The 16,028-nt window shown below is 36.4% G+C and overlaps 1 protein-coding gene across 5 annotated transcripts; it reads right to left on the bottom strand.

Moving 5' to 3' along the window:
- Positions 1–661: 661 nt before the first annotated feature.
- Positions 662–15,993, bottom strand: LOC120073816 (EXS (ERD1/XPR1/SYG1) family protein). 5 transcript variants are annotated; one of them, XR_016528620.1, is made up of 14 exons: positions 15,599–15,966; positions 14,047–14,185; positions 13,803–13,945; positions 12,916–12,954; positions 12,717–12,809; positions 12,501–12,617; positions 12,249–12,344; positions 11,657–11,770; positions 4,871–4,924; positions 3,906–3,953; positions 3,417–3,567; positions 1,561–2,028; positions 1,376–1,445; positions 662–1,048 (listed from the first exon to the last, which is right to left on the bottom strand). XR_016528620.1 is itself a non-coding variant. In XM_039026677.2 (14 exons), exons 2-14 carry the CDS (start codon positions 14,129–14,131, stop codon positions 791–793), a joined length of 1,434 nt encoding a protein of 477 aa, XP_038882605.2. In that variant the 5' UTR covers positions 14,132–14,185; positions 15,599–15,993; the 3' UTR covers positions 662–790. The 5 variants fall into 5 exon arrangements, 4 of the variants coding, with proteins under 4 accessions (XP_038882605.2, XP_038882606.1, XP_090168382.1 ...); XM_039026677.2 differs by having other exon boundaries at positions 1,863–2,028; positions 15,599–15,993; XM_039026678.2 differs by having other exon boundaries at positions 1,863–2,028; positions 14,047–14,115; positions 15,599–15,949.
- Positions 15,994–16,028: the final 35 nt, after the last annotated feature.

Here is a 16,028-nt window from a genome sequence, read left to right as displayed (position 1 = left end):
TAGGGCAAATTAAAATTTAGTTGGTTTAATTTTATTTGTTTAGCAATTAAGATTTCGTTAGCACCCTGCATTTTGAGGAAGAATCTCTTTGGTACCATTTTGCACATTTTTTTAAAATAAATGTAATTGTTAAAGACGAGGGTATTTATGATATTTATAAATTATTAATTAATTTGCTATTTATAAAAACCTTTTCAAATGCAACTTTATAGACAGACATTTCTCTTAACCACCAAGCCAACCACGATAACCACTGGACCAATCATGAAAGTCATCAATTAACCATCATGAGAAACCAAATCGAACATAGCTCAATTGACATTCAAGTATATTAATAACCACGAGATTCGTTCGAATCCTCGTAAAAAACCCATCATGAGAAAGTAGAGCAAAAAAGTTTATGAAAAATAAAATTCTATATCCTAGTACTTTTAAAACGATCTGTCAATACAAGATCAAATTAGAAATAAAACTTCAAAATTTTCTATATATAATAAGGCTCTTGCTCCATGTTCCAATTTTAACACATTCATCTCTGCTTCAAGGGGTTTGCATATAAAGATCATTTAGACAGGAAAAAAAAAAAAAAAAAAAAAAAAAAAAAAAAAAAAAAAAAAAAAAAAAAAAAAAAAAAAAAAAAAAAAAAGAACTAATCCATCTGTGAAGGAAAGAGACCCCTCATCGTAGATTAATGATAATTACTCAAAACAAAAGCATCCATCCATACAAAGATCTTTCTCCCCAGAATAGCCATTATTATACCTCGATAAATCAATTGCCAATAAGAATTTTAAACATTATAATTACTGGAGTCGAGTAATTTGTCTTCTTCGGTTGGGAGATTATTCATTGTAATTTGTATGTTCGACTTCGAGTTCATCTTGTTCCTCTCATTTTCAACTCGGAAGAAAATCCATTGGAATCTTCGGAAGATCTCTAGCGCTGTGATCGTGAAGACCGTAAGGTAATTGTGGCGAAGATGAGCGGATAACTTATACGTCCATGTACACCGTAATATCAGATTACTTCCGAGCACCCAGATGTAAACCTGAAAACCATAGATAAATATAATCCTTCCATTGGATGCTGCAAAATATCATATTTCTGTTCAAGTAGTTATCTAACTTGTAGACTTCTGAATTATAACATGAAAACTTTAATCATTTTATCATCAGTAATAAGCGAGGGCAAAACAATGAAGGTCATTAACATGGCTCTGCAGTAAAAAATTGTCCAGTTTTCAAGTTTGGGTTTATGCAGCTTTTTATGTCCCATGTTAAATCAACAAGGATTTGATCATATTAGAGAACCAACTCGATGTATTATTATGGCCAACTTGTAAAAACAATTCAAGTTTATGCATCAACAACATTACCCATTTCCGCCCATATAAGAGATGTGAGAAAAAGTGTGGTCGGTTGAACTTGAAAATCCGGGTGAAAGTGCTGTCATAAGATAAAAACATAGGTCAGAAAATCATAAGACCACACAAGCTACAATTTCTCCAGAAACTTGTAGGAAGTAAACGTACAAGCACATAAAACCTCATAAAGGAAGTACATGATTTAGTCGACCGTGATTCGGTGGCTTTGGGGCTTTGGGGCTTTGGCTCAATGAATAGCAAGTAATTTATGCTCTCATGTGATGCATCAATGTGGTTGTGCTCTTTAAACAGGCACACATTCATTTTCAACCAGGCACACAACAATAGGAGAAAAGAAAACCAGACCCCAAAAAACCAAAAAGGAAAAAGAAAACAGAGGGAATACTTGCTCCCTTCCCCCTTTTTGTACTCTTTGGATTAATGCCATTGTTTATTTTTGTAAAAACAACGTAAAGAGTAAAAATAATAGCTAGGATACCTCAAGTCCCAATCGCGTTTCACATCCCAGTAAAATGAGTATGATGAGTTTAGAACACTAGACAGCAGCCAAAGGGGCCGATAAAAGCTGGTCCATCTATCAGGGAAGACGTGGTATTTAAGGGCAGAAAGGAAAATCACCGGTACTGCGGTTGAATATTTTAAAGCTGTAATGATGAGCAGATAGAGTTACTATATCATCAAGACAAGTGACAGATTTGAAGCATAAGGGTAACAACAAATTGAATGAAAATATGTGAGAATGAAAACTGCAAAACAACAATAATCAATTAAGGAATACAGATATAAGATACTAACAGAATAAACACAAGGTATTATTGAATGAACTCAATTTAGAATTGTGACTTTTTTTCAAGTGTTAGATGATTACCAATAAAGATGTCTCTGCATACGCAGGGGTAAAAAGCATTTCAAAACAGAACGTCATCATCTGCACTAAATTATGGTTCTGACAAATTTTAGGTATGCCAGTATTTAAAACCTTAAATAACAAGTATAAGTGCCAAGATTTATATATCCCCTTATGAAGCTAGTTTTGGATAGTAAGGCGCTGTTTGAAATCAAATTCTTTCTTTCATGTCTTGCCGACTGGAGCTCTAGGGATAAGTTACAAAAAAATAAATAAAAAAATTTTAAAAAAAAAAATTCTTGAATGGGCTCTTTCCCCCTAGTTGCTGAATATTTTTTATGATGAACAAACTATAGATTACATATTCCAAAAATAGTTGTGGTGTTGCACACGCTGGCTTGAACACTCGATGATATTAATTAAAAAACGACCAAAAAAAACCATGTACTCCATCATTCTTTTGCAACTAAGGGTTGGTCCTTAATTTTAAAAAGGCTTGGTCTAGCTTTCTGCCTCCCTTACTAAAGATTGGCAACTAGCTTCCTGAGGACCTCTCAGGCTGGTTGTTGGTTGAAAAAGCTAAGATCTTCTGCATAAGTGCAGTTAGTCCTTTCCTGTAATTCTTGAGGATTAAGAGAAATCAAAGATTTTCCCTTTTAACAAGAGGGAACTTTTAATTGAAGATATGAAATGCTCAAAAGATGCAAACTGTGGCGTGCAAGAAAATGAAAAGACATAATTACAAAAGAAATATAAATGCTTCTCAATCCAAACAAATATCTTGTAAAGAAAATTCAAGAAAGAAATTAGAAAGAAAACACCAGAAAGAAGAAGCCTAGCTAATTCAGAACGATCAATCTAATGAAATTGTATAATTTTGAAGATCCTCTGATTATGAAAAGAATCAAAGAATTCTTTCAAGGTAAACAGAAACACAGCTTTTGTGAGATGTTGCAGCTTACGACTCGTTGGAGTCCATCACAGGATTTTCCTGTAATCATATTATCTCTTCTTCATTTAACTTCCAATTGGGATCTTTTAGGTTATTTCCTCACTCCTTCCCATGGTTTGCTTAAAGATATTTCTCTCATAAAATATCTATTTTACCAGAAAAAGACCAACAAACAAACAAACAAGCAAACACCAATTTTGATAGAGGCAAAGAACAGAGTCATGAGATCTCACCATTCAGAAGTGTTGGTTTTTCCCCTGTATCCTTATATTGTCGAAGGCATTGGAACAAACGAAAAAGATAAGGCAAAACAAGGACCACAGGGATTGCAACAGAGTGACTTCCACAAACAGAATCAGCTTCAAACCATGCAATAGTGGCAACCTGAATAAGTTTGAGAAATACAAACACTTCAGTCAAAAAGATCCACATCTGGGTCAAGAACCATTGTTTCTATAAAGAAAAGCAGCACAATTCAGTATCCTTCAGCAAATTTAGCTGCAAGTAAAAGACTAGAATGTCATTTTGCAATTAAGACTAACGAAGTGTCACTACTTGGAACATAATAGCATATTTTTTCAACCCCTTCCACCAGTTTTAAAAATATGCGTTATCAACATATAAAAAGAAAAGACTACCAATTAAAGACCGATCAATGGAAAAGACACCTGCAATCCACTAATTATAAATAATTAGCCTTAAAACAAAAGAAGAAAACCCACCTGTCGGTGAATCATTCGACAAACTGATCTTTCCAAATCAGAAAACACCTGCAGGCCAAATCAGTGTTAAAACCATATCATGTAATTATGACATAATAGAATATTTTGACACAAAAATGATTCAGAAAACAGTTTTTAATTATGAATTCCCAAAAAGATGAAGCAAGAAATTAAAAGGGTTAATAGGTATGTTTGACATTTACAATTATATGCTTCCTAAAAACAGAAAAATGCTCAAACTCATCCTGGATACACAAGCACAGAGAAATCCACTTGCATAATTGCATTAAGCCTTTTGTTAGGAAAATAAACCCCAGAAGATGAACAAGAACGCCTAAATCACTCAACAATTGTCTGTCTTCTCTCAATCTCCCCTCCCTCTATTCAGTGTTTTTAAATGCCCAAGGCGTCTTAAGGCGCACAATGGCCCTCTGGAGCCTAGGCGCAAGGCGCACAAAAAAGCGCGGGTTTTTTTTGTGAGGCACACTATATATAAAAATATTACGTTAAAAAGAGAGTATAATTGAAATGGAAATATGGAAAAAAGGGACTCAAAACACAAGAAATTTTGCATTTAGGTTTGGTAAACTTGATCCTTTTAGTTAATAAAGAAGGAAAATCCTTAATTATTACTATTTTTTAAAAATAATTGAAAAGCCCCAAGGCGCAGGGCTTTGATCCTTGGGGCTTCACAAAAGGCACGCGCCTAAGGCGTGCCTTATTTTGTGAGCCTCGCTTTTCCAAGGTGAGGCGCCAAATCTGTGCCGCTTTTTAAAACATTGCCTCTATTTATAACCAAATATACTAACTCTCTAAGTAATTACTCTTTTGCCCTTACTAATACCATATTACTCCTACCCATAAACCCCTGATAGTACACTTACACCTTTCTCTTTGGTACTACCGCTATTATAAGTTGATAACGGACTTGAAAATTGTTGATTACAGAACAGCAGGATACCAACCTTTGACATTGACGTCAATATATCAGCTACAAAAAAGTCAGCAAATGTAATTGCCTGCATTGAGAAAACATTAACAAATTAAAATCCAAGATAGCAGCCTAAATTCAACAGTTCATGTAATATAAGAGGGAAAGAGCAGTCTTCCACAAGGTTTGAGCTGGAAAAGAACATTCATAAATCTTTTAACAGGTACAGCATATGCATCATGGTTTGATTACAAGGTTCCTGGATCTTTTTAAGAAAGAATTTTTTTTTGGTAAAGGAAACTTTATTAATATGAATAAGGGGGAGACCCCGAAGAATTACAACATAGCTTGCCAATTATTGACTAAAAAGGATAAACTGAAATGAGTGAAAGGGTGCTGTAATTTATGCCAAGAAAAAACAATCGATAAAACGAACTCAAAAACCGAGCAAAAGAAGAACATGTATCATGAAAAAGTTGTTGTTCCTTTCACCCCATAAGCACCAAAGGAAAGCACAGATAAAAGCCAACCAAATGACCTTCTTGGTTCCACCAAAAGGATGTCCCACTAACACTGAGGCCAAAGCATCAAAAATATCATGAGGGCAAGTGAAATGCCGACCAAAATGAGGCAAGAGAAGGTTCCAAAAGCCAGTAGCAAACGAACAATGAAAAAATAGATGAGCTGACGATTCAACATGTTCATGGCACATATGACACCAAGATGGAGAAAGAGACATGTAAAGCATACAATACTGCAAACGATCAGCAGTATTAATGGCGCCCCAGCTGAGTTCCCAAAGAAAGATTTTAATCTTCTTAGGATATCTATCCTTCCAAATCACCGAATAAAGATCAGTCAAGTCTGAATCCAGATCACCTTCCAAATTAACCATAAGAGACTTAACAGTAAAACCCAAAGATGGATCAAGAGGCCACAACCAAGTATCAGGGATAGCACGCAATCGGATTGGTGTCAAGTTAATGGATAATGAGGCTCACTCAACAATCTCTAACTCAGTAAGATTACGACGTAAGTCCAAATTCCATGCAGCCATATCTGAGTTCCAAACACTAGCAACTGCAACCTTAGGATGTTGTACAAGACAAAAAAACCGTGGATAGGTGGTAGAAAGGACTCCACAACTAAGCCAAGGGTCATTCCAGAAGGACGTAGATGAACCGTCCCCAATGCGACGACTAACCCAATTAGCAATCAACTCAGAAGACAAACAAATATACCTCCATGGTGATTTGGAAGAAGCTCCATTGACAGGGGAGGGCCAAACACAATCAATAGCCTAATACTTGGCAACAATAAGCTGCCTCCATAAAGCATCACGTTCAGTTAAAAACCGCCAAGTCCATTTCGCAAGAAGAGCCAAATTCCGATGCTTAAAATTGCCAATGCCAAGACCTCCCAATAATTTTGGACGCTGAGATACCATCCAATTCACATTATGAACACCACCATCACCACGAGAGCCTTCCCAAAAGAAATCAAGAACCAATCTATCCAGGCAGTTAATAATAGAGGAAGGAGCCTTAAACAAAGACAAATAATAAGTAGGGAAGCTAGAAAGAGTAGCTTGAATAAACGTGCAACGACCCCCTTTCGAAATATAAGAATACTTCTAATTATGGAGTTTATGCTGAAACCTCTCCATCACAAGCTACCAAAACAAACCAGATTTTGAACTACCACCCAAAGGAAGCCCTAAATAAGAAGCTGGCCAATAGCCCCTTTGACAGTCAAAAGAGCGCAACAACCAGTCAAAATCAAAATCAAAGACATGAATCCCAAGAAACTCACTCTTAGCAAGATTAGTTTTACGGCCAGAAACACACTAAAAAATATGAACAATGTCAAACAAGTTCCGTATGGCAGTTCTTTCAGCAGTAGAGAACAACAAAGTGTCATCAGCAAACTGTAAATGAGTCAGAGTAAAACCAGAATGGCCAATAGGATGTGCACTAATATGACCCAATGTAGAGCTATGATCAATAAGACGACTCAGACAATCAGCCACTAAGATAAATAATAAAGGAGAGAGAGGATCTCCCTATCTTATGCCTCGTGAGGGAAGAATCTTGCCACGAGGGCGGCCATTAATGATGATCGAGTAATTCGTACTAGAAATGCATCCTCTAATCCAGTTATGCCAGCGGCAACAAAAACCTTTAACCTGGAGTATATAATCAAGGAATTCCCAATCAACTATGTCAAAAGCTTTCGCAAGATCCAGTTTTAAGACAACCCTTGGTTTTTCTCTGAGAGGTCCAATCATCGATGAGTTCATTCGCCATCAGGGAAGCATCAAGAATCTTTCTATTAACTACAAAAGAAAGCTGATGGGGCGAAATGGTAGAAGGAAGCAGCTTTTTAAAGCGATTTGACAAAACAGGGCAATAATTTTATAAGCACAGGGAATGAGACTAATATGCCTGTAATCAGAAATAGATCTTGAGTCAATTTTCTTGGGTATCAAACAGATATAAGTCTCATTCCTTTTCACATTAATAATCCCAGAATTGTAAAAAATCATTAATGACTAACATCATATCAGATTTTAGAGTAGGCCAAAAAAATTTAAAAAATTCAGTCGTAAAACCATCTGGCCCAGGAGATTTACTAACTCCAAGAGAGGAAACAGCAACAAATACCTCATCATCAGTAAAAGGACGCTCGAGATCAATGGCTTGAGTAGGTGAAATAGGATTCCACTAAAGGTTTAGTGGAAGGAATCGTTGACCCATGTCTTTTTTGAAAAGGGTTGAATAAAAAGACAAGAATTCAGTTTCAATGTCCTGTGAAGTCAAAAGACTTGTGCCATCCCTTGAGAGAATCTCCGTAATAGAGGACTTACGGCGTCGGGCAGCAACAATTTTATGGAAAAACCATGTGTTTTCATCACCCTCTAGAAGCCATTTCAGCTTACAATGCTGCTGCCAATGGATATGATCTTGAATAGTCATATTTTCAATTTGTTCACGAAGAATATAACGTCTATTAATTTGTTCCTCATTAAGGTCCCGATTGTCTTCCAGGGCATCTAAATTAATTGATCGTTAGACAAGGGAATGAAGATTAGTAATCTCACTGCGACGATTGGTATTCCAATCCCGGATAATACCTTTCAAACCCTTAAGTTTCATCATAAAACCATGCCCAGGCCAATCGGTTAGCAGGTAGCAATTCCACCAATTTTCCACCAAGGCACAGAAAGAAGGCACTTGAAGCCAAGAATTTTCAAATCTAAAAGGGCATGGATCCCAATCAATACGTCCAGAAGATAAAGCCAAAGGAAAATGATCTAATGTAATACAATCCAGGCATTTAAGAATAACAGACCCAAACCTGCGAAGGCAATTTTCTATAAGCAAAAACCGATCAAGTAGAGATGAACATTGGGTAGGACCAGAACTCGACCAAGTAAAACAGCCATTTGATAACGAAATATCCCGTAACTGATAATCCATGATCCATTGATTGAAGACACACATACTAGAGGAAATGGTTCTATCATGTGACTTTTCCCAAGACCATCGAGTGACATTGAAGTCACCACCAATGACCCAATTTTCACCTCCCAAACCAGCTAAATCATCAAGCTCTTGCCAAAAGTCAGATCTGAAATTATTATCTGAAGGGTCATAAACGGCCGAAAGCCAGAAAGAAAAACCATCAGACAGTGAAACATGAATCGAAATAGAAAAATGTCCCTCAACCACCTCAAGGATAGTAAAGTCGGGCTCACTCCAAAGAATAAGTATACCCCCCGATGAACCAATAGCATCCAGAGCGGTCCACCCAATAAATGAAGAACTCCAAATAGATTTAATTAAAGAGGAATCCACGGTCGACAACTTTGCTTCTTGTAATAGCACAATACCGGGGTTGTGCTGTTGGATTATCTTCTTCACCAAAGCACGTTTCTTCCGTGAATTAAGATCTCATACATTCCATGTGAGGAATTTCATTGATACTCAAGTGAGCCCTCCCTTATAGCCAAAGAGGCAGTTTTATCATAGTGGACTGAAGAAAAGAGGCCTTACAATTCTCTGTGAAGTTTGGGTTTTTTGTTGTTGGTATTGTTAGTTTTCTTAGTTTTGAAGGAAGAAGGAATCGAGGGAATAGCCATAACACATAAGCCATGTGAGGACAAAAGGGAAGCCAGATCTTGAAGACTAATGGGTAAAGAGGAAGGAGAGGGTGAGGGTGAGTGGCATGGAAAGGGGAAATGGTCTCATGATTGACAGAGGGAGAGAGGGAGAGGTTTTGTTTGCGACTAAGGTCTGGTGGAGGAGGGAGAAGAGCATGTATTGGCATGTGGGTAGTATCAATTGGCTGGTCACCAAAAATGTCCATATCAAGGGGTTGAGCAACAAAATCAGTTTCTTTTGAAGGGCTGGAGAGGTAAGCTTCTGTATCAGAACCAATAAAAGGAAGGTTTGGTTTGGTGGTGGCAGTTGAATGCAAAGTTCCAGCTTGTAAACTAGTGGGATCCGCACTAAAAGTAACTGTGGAGAGAGAGGGTTGTGTGAAGGAAGGAGAAGACAAATTGGATGGGCTATTAGGTTGGTTTTGGAAACTAAATGATGTGGTTGACTCATGCAAAGAATTTTGACTTCGGTTTTCTGTTGATTTGGAAAAGGATAAAGGGGCAGAAAGTGGGCCCACGGTTTGGTCAACTATGGTAAGAGAAGGAAATTATCCTTTTCCATAACTGAATGAGATTCGGTCAAAATTGGCAAATATGGGGAGAGAGAAGTAGGTACCGATTTATTTAAGAGAGATGGAGGGGAAAATTATCTTTTCCAAAACTGGTGGGGATTCAGTCAAGGCTTGCAAATAAGGGGAGAGAGAGGGAGGGTCCGGTTGACTAATTTCAGAGATTTTGGACTTTCCTTTTCTTTTGACTGAGAATTAATGAGATCCACATTTTCAGCAACCTCTTTATTGTTATTTCCTTGTGTAGGTAAGGTGGCGCGCCGCTGTCCCTGTGCTCCGACGCCGGCTGATCGGATATGAACCAGTAACTCCTCTCGCCGGCCAACTCCTTTGGTAACCGGATTGCAAATGGAATGAATCCACGTGCATTTTCTTTGACCCTTATTCGAGCAATAGTATGATCCAATCCACGTTCTGTTTGATTGGAGATTTGGACAAAACCACCACAAAAATGTCACCAATATGTCTGAAGATTGCATCTGTCCAAAGAGTGATTGGGAGGTGAAGCACATTAATCCAGCCTCCATATGATGCTACCATTTGCTGTTGGAAAGAATAAGTGATGAAAGGTGAAAGAAACTTGAGTTTCAAAGGGCCAATGTTTGTCCAATCTGAGTGTGCATACAGTTTTTGTGGTATGGCCGACTATATACAGGTAGCAAGGCTTTATCATCTGAGATGTGGTTGATGGAGATAAAAATTTATGGAGGGAATCTCGGATACTCGCCAAGAATCGTTAGAAGCAAACCTCTGAACAACCACCATATCTTGCCAATTTAAATGTGGTATTGTGAAGGAACTATGACTGCCAAGAGGTGTTGGGGGGCTGTCCATTGGAAGTTAGGATGCTTTCTGCTTGTGTAGCTGTCTTATAAGTTTGAGTAGTATTCAGAGTTGATTTGTTCTTTTTTTGGGGCTTACCAGGGTACTCTGAAACCAAAGAAAATGAGAACCAGACCCTTTTGTCGTTCATAGCAGGGACAAGAATAATGGAACGGCGGCCAGATTGTTCTAAGAGGGTAAGCTCGGCAAAGTAGCCATATTTGTTGCAATGTTTTTCAAGCCAAAGTGTGTCGCCATTATCAATCAGCTTCCTGAAGAATTTGTGGTTGTAGGGGTCCTTAAGCAAAGCTTGGAAGGAGGAGGTTAGCCATTCAAGAGAATTCCATGAGATGAAAATCGAATGGATGTCTGCGTGGGATTGTTCAGAGAGCTTGAAGGACTTTCAGCTAGAATGAAGGATCGGTGTGAGTGAGAATATTTTCCGATCAATGTGAATGGACCGGATGATGGAGGAGGTAGGAGTGATCAGCAGCAAGGAAGCCATAGTGATCGGTGTTAGAAAAGGGAATGTCGATGGCAGGGAGGGGAGAGGAGAGAGGAGAGAGAAGAGAGCATTTTATTTTATCAAATTTGTTCTGATCAACAAATTTTAAGGTCATTTAAGAAAGAATTTTTGTTCCTGGTACAGTTAGTTTTGGACTGTTCCCTTTGGCTGTTTTTATTAATGCACTTCTCTATGTTTTTTCATGTTGTTCAATAAAAGTTTGGTTTCTTATTGAAAAAAATAATAATAAATAAATACCAATCTGCAGCAGAAATCAGCAACCCGGAGTACCAAAACACAACAAAAACAGACACACACGCATGCATATATAAGCATTCCATGGTACCATTGTAAGTTGAAGGATCTAATTTTTAAATACATGCATATGATTTCCATTGATATATAGTGATAGGAAAAAGTTATAAAAATGTTCTACTGCTTTCCGATCACGAATACTTGTTAGTTGTTATGCATTATTTAATCATGTAAAATAAAACATAAATAAATGACAATGTTTAAGTACCATGGAACAATTTTAGACAAGAATACATGTGATACTCACTTGACCTTAAAATTATGAAAGATAGTAAAATCATTTCACAAACTTCTTGAACCGAAGAAACATATTTTACAGACATTTATTTGCATAAAAAATTCAATACTGCAAGCTTTTCCTAACATTAAACACCAAACCAACTTTCAAAGCGAGAAAAACAGTAACAAATACTTTACATTTTTAACGCACTTGATCGAAAAACTTACCTGCAAGGGGAAAACTATTCGCCAAAGAGTCCTTAATAAGAAAAATCGAGATGACAAGAAAAATATTTCAAAAGGGAAAATCAAAATCATCACAACCGCGACATATAAGAGAACCTGCATGAAAAGTAAATAAACTTAATGTCATTTCATCAACAGATAACTAAAAACAGCTATACACAGGGCAACGGCTAATGGGAATTACAAAATATAATCATAATAAAGTGTGCTAATACCCTACTCTATGAAAGACATATTCATGGGGCAAACCGCAATGCAAACTTATATGCAACAAGCATATTAGTTATGCGATGCACGTCAAAAGAAGCTCAAATTCTTCACGGATTAGGGAGAGAAAGTGGCAACACTATGAAACTATATCAAAGTGAGTATCTTATCTAAGTCAGTATCTTTAGTGTCAAAGTGATAAATAAAATGATAATTACAGATAACTTTGGCAAGGAACAAAGCATCATACAACGGAACTTGCAAAAGGCCAATTCTAACGTGTCCAAATAAACAAAGAACTTGATTGCATTTCCGACAAATTAAAATATTCATCAAATACAAATAAAAGAGGGGGCGTCTATTACACTGGTTGTGATGCAGCTAGTGATACTTCGCCATGAGAATAAAGATAGAGGTAGGCTGTCATGCTAGTTGGGACAACAATAGTCATCCACATGGCACACTGCAAAAGAGATTTAGTCAGGATTATAGATTGAAATAATATATTTTAATTAAAGTTAATGGATATAGTAGACAAAGTATGAATAGCAGAAAATATATAATTGCTTCGAGAATGATTTTGAATGTTCAAGAAAATGCATAACTAAGATTTTTTTACCTTCCAAATTTCTCGGTGAGTTAGATGGTTCTGGTCAAGTTCAAATATCTTTGCATAATTGACGTTAGACTGGGAAAAAACCCATAAGTTAATTCCCCACAGCCAAACCATCATAGTCTGCAGTACCAAAACTAAAAAGTTAGTTAGTACAAAGGTAACAATGATAATAGTCAGAAACACATTCAAAAGGTATTTAGAAAGGAGAAATGCACTCACCACCAGAAGAAGAGGATTATAATACAGAAATGCTTCGTAGAGAAATAGGTCTTGCAGGTCTGCACTCATTCTCATAACAGAATCCCAGCCAATCTGTATTTCAACAATACCAGGTAAGGAGTGCATCAAATCAACTCATCTACTACAAACTACTGTTTTCAGTTAGCCATTAAACCAGATATGATCTAATAGAACTAACCTTGCAACAAAATAAACCCCAGAAGATGAACAAGAAAACCTGGACATTAATCTGAATTAGTATTCTAAACTGTAGGGGGAAGTAAATAAATAAACAGGTGACAAACGAACATAAAGGAGGGCACTTTTCTTGTTCAACATTAAAACTTACTACATGTGAATCCAAAAAATTATGAGGAAAAAAAAACAATTTTGGTCCTTATGGATCCAAAGTATTCCTAAATTTGACAAGTGTAGAAACTCTGCTAAAATTTATTTCCATTTGTGCTTTAGAATATTATATTACATGTGGAGCTGGGAATTCAAACCTATAACCTCTTACTGGAAATAGAATGCTTTATCCACTAAGCTATGCTCATATTGGCAAAATTTAATCCCATTCTTTAGCAATCCTATCATTAAAAAATATTACTATTTATACAAAACATTGTGTCAATGTATGCAGTTGATTTTTTTTATTTTTTGAGATCCACAAAGCAATCTGGAACTTATATACAATTAAGGACTTGGAGGTTGGCCCCATTACTTAAAATCCAATTAGGGACTTGGAACTTGGCACCATTTCTCCCTTAGCTATTTTTTTTTAGGGAAGAATAGATTTGATTACGAAGAATACAAGAAATTTATTATCACTTGTTAAATATGATGTCTTGGAAGTTAGCACCATTACTCAAAATCCAATTTGTTGTTTCCCACTGCATCCAAGATCATAATCAAGACATGATGGATACATTTTTTTAAATATGGGATCTAAAACTAAGTTCTCTTCGAAAGGAGAAATTCTTATAAGAAGAACATAACATAAAAAGCTTAATGCAATACTTTTTTTGTTAGAAAAACAACTTAAATATTATGCATAAATACAAGTGGCAGTAAAAGCAATCAAACCTTGAATCTCCATAACAAAATAGGAGATGGAACTATAGCTGCAGGATTCATTGTTAATATAGTACTCTTCAAATCATTGGCCTCCATTGAATGCAACAAAGTTTCGTCCACACCATTACCTGTCTCAGTACCAGACAAATATTCTGTAGAAAGAATGCATCGCAAACACAGATTAGACACTAGAAAATAAATGATTGGAAAAAAAAAAATCATAATTACCAAAAGGTATTAAAAAGAGGTATACCCAAATCAGATACTACAGGTCTGCTTCCAGACTTTCTTAAATGTGGACTACTATTGGCAGGAACTGCCACTGGACATCCAAACATAGATTAAATGGAAAGAGTAGATGTTAATTTCACCACTCAAACCTTGTCAATAACCTGCAATCATGCACTAATGCATATATATGAGAGATCCTAAGAAAGCAATAGATGGAATTTTGCTCTAACACTGGTGAGTTCTTGAGCCATATTCTTAAAAGGAGGTTCATGGATTGGCCTAGGTTTGATTGAGATTTTTTTAACCCATTCCGAACAACCTAACTTTGCAAGTTCGGTTGGGTCACTGGTTTTAATTACCATACACAAAAAAACTAGTAAAATAAAACTTTAAAGATTGGCCATCACTCGCTTAGATATTCATAAATGAAAAAACTATAAACTACTGTTTAATTAATTCTGTCAATACTATTAAAACAAATATCTCTTATAAGTTAGAACTCCAGCAATACTACAAAACATAGTTGTCTCAAGTAATATAACCATAACCATCTTCCACCTGATATTAAGATAAGATTATTGTATCAATAAAATTTAAAATAACTAGCACTTTGAAAACACACAATCGTGATTACAGCATAAGCAAATTTCAGCACACAAAGGCCAATGCACAAACTGATTTACAGCACACAAAATTCAAAAGCACGCGCAAGCAAATATAACTCAAAGAACTCATGTATGGTTTTACCAATATTTTTCTTTAGTTTCAATTGAGTGAATAATTTCTTACATAATATCCAGTACACTCATGCCCTAATGCTGTGTGTATTTCATACGTTAAGAATCAATGATGTTAAGAAGCCCTTACGTGTATATCCTACCATGTTTGGGTAGGGGTGTGAAAAACAAAACAAAACAAAACAAAAACCAGAGCACAAGTTAGACGTGGGGATTGGAGAAACTTTGAAACGTGAGGATGGGAGTGATCTCTTGCCTCTGAAAGATCATTTAAGGAAAAGGCTCCGGTTTCTGAAGAGGAATGGCCAAAAGAACAAGGAACTATGGGATCAAAAGAATGAATGCCCTAGATTCTTGAGCTGGGGCGTGGAATTGGGGATGAGCTCAGAAGAGGAAGCCCTGCGGAACAAATTATCATTCTACTACAAGTCTTCCACAGAGATAATTGGAGTTCGCTAATCCCACTTTCAAGAACCCTTCTCAATCCCAATTTTCCTCTCTAAGACTAAATGTACATAGAATGACACAACTCTAAGTCACCATATCTATCTATATAATTGACTGATCTCGAACTGCAAGGAGAGCAAGACAACCAAACAACACAAAACTCAACAGAGGCATCTTCTTAACCAAGATTAACAAAATTTAGAGGCAAAAACTGAAAACAGCCTCCAATATAGCAATACCCAGAACAAAATAAGAAGAATTAAGCATCACAGATCTACGCCCAGCTCAAAAAATCAAAGAACTTCAACAAGTACGACATGACAAATCACAAGGGAAAAAAGATTAACAAAAACAGAGTAATGGGGTTGGATCAGATCCAAAGAGACTTACGGCGAAAGATTCAATTGTTTTGTGTAATTGGATTTGAAGCAATTAAGTCAACAAAATGTAAAGCTTTTAGAGTCCTCTGGATCGCCCCCCACCAAATCTGGCGCAAAGAGTTGAAGGCGAATTAAGAATTCCTGTATTGTTTTATTGTGTTTTGTGGGGTTTGAGTGAAGATTAAGCAGAAGAGAAAGCGTGAAACGCAAAGAACAGAACGTTCTTCATGCAAATTTTGAACCCTCGGGGCCAAAGAACTGGCTTTGCAATTGCGAACGGATTTCGACTCTCAGCTGGCTTCCGTTTCTGAATTTCCTTTTCTTTTTCTGTTTTTTTTTCCCATTATTTTCCAAAGAAGGGAAGTATGAATGTTTTGCGATAACGTAATAAAATAAACATTTTTGCTTGAGGAAATTTTTAAAAAAAATTAATAATGTTA

This window comes from Benincasa hispida, chromosome 3 (genome assembly GCF_027475165.1).
Source record: "Benincasa hispida cultivar pf3 chromosome 3, pf3_genome.v1.1, whole genome shotgun sequence".
Classification (NCBI taxonomy): Eukaryota; Viridiplantae; Streptophyta; class Magnoliopsida; order Cucurbitales; family Cucurbitaceae; genus Benincasa; species Benincasa hispida.
The sequence above is the reverse complement of the archived record's forward strand: the minus strand, read 5'-3'. Positions and strand labels throughout refer to the sequence as shown.